At 43.5% G+C, this 10,260-nt stretch overlaps 1 protein-coding gene across 1 annotated transcript; it reads left to right on the top strand.

Annotated features, from left to right (window-relative positions):
* Positions 1-214: 214 nt before the first annotated feature.
* On the top strand, positions 215-10,005 carry HAUS1 (HAUS augmin like complex subunit 1). The gene is made up of 9 exons (XM_042028784.1): positions 215-302; positions 1,357-1,531; positions 3,201-3,336; positions 4,346-4,480; positions 5,431-5,554; positions 6,323-6,388; positions 7,616-7,687; positions 8,770-8,817; positions 9,775-10,005. Exons 1-9 carry the CDS (start codon positions 243-245, stop codon positions 9,832-9,834), a joined length of 876 nt encoding a protein of 291 aa, XP_041884718.1. The 5' UTR covers positions 215-242; the 3' UTR covers positions 9,835-10,005.
* Positions 10,006-10,260: the final 255 nt, after the last annotated feature.

Here is a 10,260-nt window from a genome sequence, read left to right on the forward strand (position 1 = left end):
TCTGCTATACTTTGTCGATGCCTTCCTCTTGCACCTCTTTTGTTTCGTTTTGCCGTTGTTTGGGTTCGCTTGGCGTTTTTTTAACACCTTCCCTTAACTGAAAGACGTCTCGATTCAGAATGCTTAACGATTCCGGTTCACTGTTAATCATTTTTTCATTACTATTTGTCCCTCCCGCCATCCTCCTCCCGCGGCGGCCGCCCCGCCCCTCAGCCGCCCACTCCCGTCGGGCTCCGGGCGGGATGGCGGCGGCGGCGGCGGCAGGAGGGGCTCGCGATCCCTTTGAGGAGAAGCTCATACGGGTAACGGGGGCCGGCGGGGCTTCGGTGGCTTTCTCTTTCTCTCCATTTTTCCTCTGACACACACATCGTCCGTGTTGTTTGCGCCGCAGGGTGCCGTGGTTTTCTCCATTGCTGCTGAGGTGCTGGTATGGCAGCAGGATGAAGAAAGAGGTGCTAGGAAAAAAATGGCTTTTGAAGTTATACGGCCGCGTCCATTCTCCGTCAGGTTTATTAGGCAGCTTTATGCAGGACTTTATGTTCCTTACATGATTTAGAACTTCCACGTTCTTCAGTTCTTGCTGGTCATGATCTAACCTTTCTAATTTAATTAGGTTGAATATTAGGGAAAATTTCTTCACTCAAAGGGCTGTCCAGCCCTGGCGCAGCTGCCCAGGGCAGTATTGGAGTCCCCATCCCTGAAGGGGTTTAAAAGCTGTGTGGATGTGGCACCTGGGGACATGGGGCAGTGGTGGCCTTGGCAGTGCTGGGGGAATGGTTGAACTTGTTGATCCTGGAGGGCTTTTTTAACCCAAGCAATTCAGTGATTCCATAATCACAGCCCTAGCTGAGAGCACTGAGTTATCTCTCATTCCTGACCTTGTTTTTAATGGTACAAATGCTTTGCAGGGCTTGTGCCTGCACATTGTGGTGACTCTCTCCCACTCTCCTGCAGAGACTGTTCCCAATGATGGCTCGGGCAGTTTTATCCCACACACTTTACACAGTGTTCACCAGTTTTCCAAATGCCCATTTTAACATCTCTTGGGTCATTACTGTGTCTGTAGACAACACGTCACGTGAATAAAAAGATAAAATTCTATCACAGGGAGATAAGCAGGTGTCCAGAGAAATGAGGGAGATTAAAAGGGATATAATACAGTTTTATAGACCACAGAGGGTGTTTAAAGGAGAAGAAGGAATTTGTCTCCCCCTTTCCCACCCATGCCTCCTGGACTGATGTAGGAGTTACTCTTCAGGAATGCAGAGGTTGCAGTGGTTTATATTTTTCACATCTGTCAGCTATTTTCTGTCATTTCACGTGATTGCTTGCTCTTTTGTCTCCCTTCTCTGGCAGGTTACTTTATGGCTAAAAAAATTATATGGGGATAAGCCTGTTCCAAGGTATGAGGTGAATGAAAGGACAGTGGATATTTTGCATGAAGTTATGGAATGCAATGAAGAGAGAGACAGGGATGTTTTGTTGCTGATAGAGGACATGAAGGACCAGGCAGCCAAGTATGAAGCAGAAGGTGAGTTTGAAGCTCCATTTCTCAGTTCCATCCGAGTCAGGCTTTTCTCAGTGATCCTGATGATTGTATTTATTAAAAACTTAGGAATATGTATATGTAACTGAAACAGTCTCAGCTTTTGTTCTGATGCAGTTTTTACTACAATGCATCACACACCTTCCTTTCAGCTGAATTTACAGTGGCATAAGGTTGGTCAAGGACAATTTTTTAAGCCATCTTGAGTAGGCCATAGATGTGGACAAGCGGGTTAATTGCTAAAACCTCCTAGTCTGCTGGGCTGGATAGCACAGCATGGAAATATTGCCTGGATAGAGAGGTGTACTGGTTTGGGCCAATTTGGAAATATATCCTCTGAGAGAAGGCAGGTTACAACCACTCCTCCCCCACCAGGTTTGGGAAAAAATAAATTTTCCTCGAAGGAAATTGAAAGACATAAAACTATTTATTTAACAAACACACAGAAAAAAGATAATAATGCTAAATAGTAGAACCTCTCGCTGTGGAGAGAAAAACCTGGGAAAATTTCAGAGTCCTTCTGTAGGTAGCCTCTCCCCTCCTTCTCGGAGCTGGGACGGGGTGGTGTGCCCACCTCCAGGGCCAAGGCCTCGGTGGAAATTCCTCCCAATGTATTGTGGTGTTGAAACCATCTAGCAGAGAAGAAGGGAAAAATCTGAGTCCCAGGAAAACAAAGTTCAACTCTCCGGAGGAAAAGGAGCTGAAAAAACTGGCTGGAAAGCAAGCTGCTTCCTCCCTCTCCAGCCGCTGCTGTTAGAGCCAAGAGAGGTTTATCTGTGTCCTTGGAACATGAAAACAAACTGCAAACTGGTTTGAAAAAATACACTTTTCTCTCCCCCCTCTCAGGCTCAGTTTAAAGCTATAAAAAGGCACAAAATTAATTTCTGGGCATAGAACAGCAATATGGGATACAACATCATAAAGTCACCCCAAGACAAGAGGGAAGTGTCCCTGCAGCTCATTCAAGAGTCTGAGCTGGTGCTCAGCCACTGTTAAGGAAAGCCCTGGAGGAATCTGAAACAGCAGCGAGGTGATTTAAGTTGTGCTGAAGCTGCCTAGAGTGAGTATTTTACAATGTGTTCGGGTTTTTTTGAGCAAGTGAGTGTTTCGGGAGACCATAATATGTTTTTAACACACATACTAAAGGACCGTCCCTTCACTGGGTTTTCTAAGGAAGGAATTTCACTTTTCTGTGCAAAGGCTGGCATAGTACATATGAAGATGTTTTTATATGAAAGTGTGTTTAGTTTTCATTCCTGCAAGTCTTCAAGTGCCTTGCCACCAAACAAAAAGTGATGGAAGCGGACTTCCTGGGTCTGCCACAAACCAGGCACAGGCTGAGCTTTGTGGGGCAATGACCCAGTGTGTTCACTGCTGTAGCACAAGGGTGAGCTCTTGTTTGTTTGATGTCAGACAGACTGGTCTGAGAAGGAGTGGAGCAGTGCTTTCTCCCTTTATACCCTGAATTTGTTTGACAAATGGAGATGTGGCAGCAGTTTGGCATGCTTAAGCCTTTTTTTAAAGTGTCTTTTTCCCCTTACAGCAGGCAGGTAGCCAAGTTCCCGGTGCAGGATTGGGTTCCAGCTTCAGAGAGTTCCGTAAAAGAACAGTAATAGTAAAAAAATCACTATTTTGGGTTGTATGTATTTTTCAGCTAAGTACTGGCAGGATATTCTTGAAGAAAGTCTGGGTCTTTCCGTAGACAGTCTGTCCCAAGAAGCCACCACAGACCTCAATGACCTGGTAGAAAGTGCGATGGCACTCGAAGTGGAGGACACGTCTCTTACCAGGTAATTCTTACACTCTTCATTCAAGGTGATGGTCTGTGCCGTTTTCCTCTGGTTTTTCACATCAGCAGCTTCAAACTTGACTTTGACACTAGGAATCTTATTTGTCCAGCTTATTTTGCATGCCTTTGGCAGCTTTGGAGCGCACGGGAACTGAGCAGAAAGTGCTTACTCTGGGTTATCCCAGCACAGGAAGACTCTAAAGACTGAGAAGGGTCTGGGACAGAGTTAAATCCCTCTTTTTTGCTCATGCTTTTGTGGTCCATGGCTGCAGGCTGCTGCCAGTTGAATGGTTGTGCCAGGTATCCCAAGCTATAGCAGTGTTCACACTACTTAGGCAAAGACTGGGGAATTATGACTGGTCTTCCAGTCTCAGCTCCTCATTCTTGTCTATCTCATCTGGCCTCAGTTCATGTGAGGAGATTCCCTCTGCCATGGAGAAGTGGCATCTGTTAGTCTGGTCTCCCTGGGCCTCTCTCCCTAGCATGGCTTTGACCCATGACACTGCAGCACTTGCAGTAAAGAAGGGGAAAAATCTGCTTTGGGATCCAATTTTTATGTGGTATTCAGGATCTTGGCTCTTACAGCTGTCTTCCTGAGCTGGAGGGAGAAGAGGTTTAAGCTGCTTGGGCAGAGGAAGAGACTCAGATACTGCTGGGCACATCTTGTGACTGTGCATTTTCAGGGCCTGAATACAGTTTCTCTCAAAGGCAATGTGGCAAGCCAGAAGTGGAGCACCTGGTGGTTTCAAACCCAGTGGTTTTATTCACCAGAGTGCCAGGTGGTGTTCACTTACTCTTACTCATGTTGCTGGTCTGTTTTCCCTTCCATTTGCAAATCTGTGTTAGTTATAGAAAGCAAATTCCCTTCGTGTTTTCTTTTAATTTAGTCCTGCCATAACATCAGGAGGAAATTAAGTCATTTGTGTAAAGTGTGGAGAAAAGAATAACAATAACTCTGACTTTGAGAAGAGCTGACTCCTGAGCATTACCACTGATTCTCTCTTCACCAGCTTCTACGGTGCCATTAATTATATGACCTCGGAACTGTTTAAAACAAAATCAAAAAACGAAGAAATGGAACTGAAATTGAACACCCTCACAAAAAAACTAGCTTCAACACTGACGATGGAAAAGCAGTTAGAGGAGTAAGTAATGGATAAGGAAAAGGGAAAGATTAAAGTAATACTTTAATCTCTGACCTTGTGATCTCTGTCTTGGGTAACATTGGTTATGGTAACTAACAAGGATAACTGAATTTTTAGGTGTTTGACACATGTCCAGTTTGAGGTATTTGGAAGTATATCAAAACCCATGTGTTATGGATACTTTCAGTAATCAAAAGAGGTCTGGGAAAGCATCAAACCCATTATTTTACAGCAAAAGTGGTCTATCAGCAGTTTTCAGATACGAGCTTGCATCTTCCACCAGTTGCTTTTGTCTGAGGCTGAAGGCAAATCTGGTTTTCTCAGCACATTTAGCATGGGCTCTGTAGTCAGACTGAGGGAGGCAAAACAAAAGCCATTCTTGGGTAAGGAGTTCCCTTAACCAGTGTGTAGGAGACATAATAACAATAATTCTAAAAAAAAAATCAGTATCACGTCCATTCCCTGGAGGATGTAATCTGAAGTGCTTTGCCAAGCACAGCAGGATCAACCCTAGCCTTTAGTGGGGATTGGCCCAGATGGTCTCCACAGCTCCCTTCCAGTCTAATTACTTTTGGGGTGTTTTTTTTGTCTTTTAAAGTGGTAATTGGGCTTGTGGAAGAGAGTCCCATATACTTTGTGCAGATTTGCCTCCTCTTGATGTGAGGTTTAGCTCATGTAACAGGTCTCTAAGTGAGACTATTACCCTTTGCTTTTAGGCATATGGCTTTTCCCTTTGCCACTGTTTTCCCTGGCCTTTGGGGTTCTGGAAGTAACAGCTCTATATGTTTGCACTGGAAAATCTCACAGGGAAATACGATGTTTTCTCCATTTTCTTCTTTCTTGTGTTGGTTGTATGGCAGGGTTTAGCTCAAGCATAGATAAGTAACAGTATTTGTATACTGATATATCTTTGAGTGTAATAGTTTTTTCTTTTTGTGTTATTTTTTAAGGGATATTAAAAAAATAACAGAATCTCAGGAAGCAGAAAATGCCAAAGCTGCAAGTCGATCCAAGAACTTGATATTCCTGGAAAAAAAATCTGAGGATCTAAAAATAAGGGTCAAGGATGCTGAGGTAGGCAGAAGGAATTTTCTTAGAAGACACTGTTATGGGATGACACAGCTGTGGTTGGTTGAGCCCAGATTTGTAGTTACAGAGACATTCCATAGGCTTCCTAAACTCCATGACTGGTGACTCTTGAGCTAACAGGACAACATGTAAACACAGTTCAGTTGTCCCTGCTGGTTTCTCCTCAGCACATTCTGTGATCAGTACAATGCGCTCTCCTCATTCCCTGAGAACTTTGTTAGCTGGGATTACCTGGTGGTTATTGTGAGCTACTGTCATGCAAAAGAACACAGCTATCAGTAGAGCAGCTGATTCACTGAGGTAAATTGTGTCTCAAAATTATGAATATGACCCATTTTTTTTTAAAAAGAATGTATGACTAAATGCAGAAAGCAGAAGTTGTACTGCCTGCTCCTTCACCTTTCCTAAATGATGAAGGACATGTAAATGCTTTGTTTAATGCTTGGATGCTGTCTGATACCTTGACAAATATGAGATGGAAAGTGTTGCATTGCAGTTGACATTTTACTGAGAGCCCTCTGTTCAGCCTTGCCATGTGCCCTTCTTCCACTGTTTTTCTGGAAAAGACTTGTTATTCTTGATAGAAATTTTAGCAGCACCTGGTTTCATACACCAGCTATAGCTGTGGCTCAAATAGCACACATTTCTGCGGTGGACAACCCGCATTCTTCTTTGCCTGTTTAGCTAAAACCAGAAGTAAATGGTGAAATCTTTATTCTCCTTGTTGTGTTTTGTGCCCTGTCCTGTTTACAGAAGCAGCTTATTGCCACGGGCTTGGACCAATCCCTGACACATGAAGCACTTGTGAAATTGTCTGAGGTAGGTTTTTGGGTACAAGAGGGATGTTTCTACAGTGGAACAACCCAGGCTTGCTTGTTGGGTGCTTTCAGGAATTGTAGCTCGCTGTTGGGTTACCTGAACAAATCTTAATGGCCAAAGGAAGCACAAATTAAAATCCTGTAGATGGATACCCATGAACTGGGGTCTGTGGTATGGATTTGTCTCTCTGAGAGGCATCTACTGGAGAATTTTCCTGGAATTAATTCCCTGCCACTGAAAACAGATCTGCCTCCATGTTATAAACAGAGTGGATGTCCTGTGGACTATATCACATTGCATGGCTATCTGTGTACTGCAGTTCCTTGATGGAATGACCCATGTGATTCTTTATACTTTGTGTGAATTAAACCTCTTCAAAACAAGGGGATAAGGTCAAATGAATCCCAAATTCTGAACTACTGTGTGCTATTTTTTTTTCTCGTGTCTTCAAACATAACTTTCTTCAGCTGTATTGTAAGCCCAGTGGAACATACATTAAATAAAAAGCACATTGCTTGAGTCAGTAACTACTGACTTTACAGCTTTGTGCTGAAACATTTCTACACATGTGACGTATGTTTTGCCTTGGTTTGAGTGCACTCACCATGTCGTCATATTTTTTGCTGTTACTGTAGTGGGAACTCAGTGTTCTCATTACTTTTGCGGTCTTTTCCTGCATGTTTTCAAGTGGAACAGTGAAAATAGGTTTCCTGGTTTCTCTGTTGTGGTTCTCACGAACCAGCACTGGGTGGCAGTGCTCACGTTGCCCGGTGTTATGGGAGAGTACTGGCCAGAACTAATTTTTGTTGGAATTTTGCATTCAAAAAGCCACAGGCAAATTTTCTAGGCTTGTCCTCTTCTAGAGCCCCAGCATAAGGTAAGGTTTGAGTCCCTGACATGTATAGAACTGCTTTGCCAAGATGTCAGTGAAATGGGCAGCACAAATGACTTTATCTTTTTTACATAACTTTGGTTATTTGAAAAGAGTTCAGGACTGCGGAAGGTACTCAGTTTGCAGCCCCAAACAGAAATTACTTCCCCTTGGTAAGTGTAAGGGAGAGTCTTTTTGCTGCTGCATGTGCAAAGCTTCAGTTTTCTGTGTGGTTTAAGGAGGATGAAAGCTCTCGAATTTTGAAATGCTGTAGATAACTGTGGATCTATCTCAGTCATTTCCATCAATTCTACAAATAATTCCCTAGAATATAATCTGTCTTGCTCTCTTTGCAGGAACTGGCTGCAGTGCAGGAAAAACTTAAGCCATTGAAGAAGGAAGTGGAGTCCTACCATGATTTACCTCCTGTAACTACTTACTCCACTGTTTTATTGTATTTGCCATCAGGTTAATTTTAGTGGACTTCAGAATGTAAAGGATATTGTTGTGATGGCTTTGGTGGACAGGTAGATGTCATACAGGTCTGTTAATGATGTAAACCAAAGACTTAATCTCTATTTATTAATCAAGAAATTAAGTATGCTTGTCAGGCAGACTGTTCTAACAAAGTAGATTCACTGGGTCAATTAGTATTCAGGTGAATTAGCCAGGAATTGGACAAAGAAATATGGAAGAAAAGGTAATCCCCTAGGATAACCAACTTTCTGAGGTTTACCAGTACATTAGCTGTAACTGTCATCAGGCTGTGAATAGGGTGGACACAGCACGCGGTGCAGAGTTTGGACCTCTGAACAGGATTTTAAGGATCATGAAGAAGTAGCCAAATGTAGGTTTTGTCCCCTAAATTGGCTGCTCCATAATTTTCTTTGATTTCTCTTGAGGGTGCTGGGTCCTCAGCTGTGTGAAAATGCAAGTTTCTCATCTCCCTCCTACAAACACTGAGGTCTTGCTCCTAGAAAAAAAAAAGACTGTGGGTAGAAGGGTGGGACTGGTGTTCTGTGTAATTGTCTTCATCCAAGAGGCAGCTTCCTCCTTCCCTCAAGTGGAACAGGACATTCAGATGGGATTAGGTTCTTCAGTTCCCTCCTCCAGCCTTGCTTTCAATGGAGACAGGGAGAGCCCCAGTGCCTCACTTCTGGTGCAGGCAGAAGGAGGGGAGGGAGGTTTATCCTTGCAAACTTAACTGTGCTTTGGAAACTTCTTGCACAAATATGTTTAAAATCAAGTCCCTTGATTGGTAGGTTTGGAAAATTGCTTAAAATGAAGGGGTTTTTTAGATTTTAGGGTGTACCAGACTTTTGAAATAATTGCCCAAACCAAACCAATACTAGGCTTTTAATGTCAGTACCTTCTGTGTGTGAAGTGCATACACAAAACTGCATTAATTGTCCATTAATTCACTTGAGGCTCATCATTAGACTCTTTTAAAGGTGCAGGGACTCTTGTTTCCTGATGAATTACTGGTTTTTATGCCATTTTCTCTCATTAGAGCATTGCCCTGGCACGAGTGATGGTTGAAGAAGCAAGAAACGAACTTGTAAGAGCTTTTTTATCTTTCCAGGAGCTACATGTATTAATTGGTTACAGATTTACCCACCTTAGACTGTAGTCTTAATGTTCTCATGGGGAAATTTGGTAAGGCAGGAGTTGTAGATACTGGTAAGGGGAACTGGTGGAGTGATGTCTAAGCTGCAAAGTCAGTTGGGCACAGTGATATTAGTGGGTATTAGGTAGCTACATCCCTATGAGTTTTGCTTATTGGAATGTTTATTCACTCAGTGTCGGTCTCAGAAGCTTCCTTGCTCCTCCTGAACTCTCAGAGGACTCCAGGGCCCATATTTTAGTCAACAGCTGCTTTGTAGACTGCAATGGGGACCTTCCCCTATAAAACATAGTGCCCATTTCCTCCATGCTTGTGTAATCTGCAGGTGTGGCTGTTAAACCAAACACCGTAAAGCTGTTTGGGAAGATCATATGTAGCTTTCCTGAGCGAACCAGGCCACATTTGAGCCCCATAAAACCTGTTTTTGTTCCTTTGGGCTACTGCCTGCTTGCTTGTAAAGCACAAGTGGTAAGCCTTAAAACTGTGATCGAAAATCACAGCAAGGTGAGAGCATTTTGCACATTTTCAGGTGAGACTGCCGACGTTGGCACGCCACTTGTTTGATTCAGGAACACAAGCTCCCCTTGCCAGCCTGAGGCTGTCCTCAGGTCAGAATGCTCACCTCTGGGGAGGACCTGTGGGCTGAGAGGTGTCCAAAATCACATTGGGGCACAGGGTAAAGGCAGCTGAGCTTGTCCAGCCCTTCCTTTGGAGATTTCCCCGTGGCTGTCTGCCCTTTGCAGTGACGAGTCCATCCAGCTCAGCACCGGGGTTAATCCATCCCTGCTAACAACCTCCCAGGGTCTGATCATTGCAGATGTGTTTGTTTACCAGCAGTGTGTGGAAACTGTCTCACAGTCCCTGATTCCAGTTGGTTTTCTCTCCCACTAGAAAGCCTTGGACGAAGAGCTCTCAAGGCAGATCGAGGCTGTGCCTTTCGAGCTGACATAGCCCAGCAAACCCCAGTTCACCTGAAGTGGCCTATGTGGAACATGATTTTCCTTCTGTTGCCTGCTTACTTGCACTAGCAATGCATTTTGGAATTCTTACTGTGCTCTTCTTTCTCTTGGCCATGTGTTTGTAAACATCACCTATTTTTCATTAAAGAACCTTCAAACTTGCTGTTGTCTTTACCAGTTATTTTTCCCTCTGTGATACACCTGTAAAGCAGATAAATAGCTCTAATGATAAGGCAGGCATAGCTTTAAAACAAAAAAAAGCCCCATACAGTAAGACCTTTTTAGATCTGAAAACAGTATTTTTGCAGAACCACTGTGGGACATGATGATCTTGAAGTGAGATTGCCTTTAACAATTCTACCTCAAATGTCATCTTCCATGAGGGTTCCCTGAGCCCTCTTGTTTCCATGCCATCAGT

The sequence above is a fragment of the Corvus kubaryi genome, unplaced genomic scaffold (assembly GCF_017639235.1).
Source record: "Corvus kubaryi isolate FWS band 111438036 unplaced genomic scaffold, C.kubaryi_AGA036_p1.0 37308, whole genome shotgun sequence".
Taxonomy (NCBI): Eukaryota; Metazoa; Chordata; class Aves; order Passeriformes; family Corvidae; genus Corvus; species Corvus kubaryi.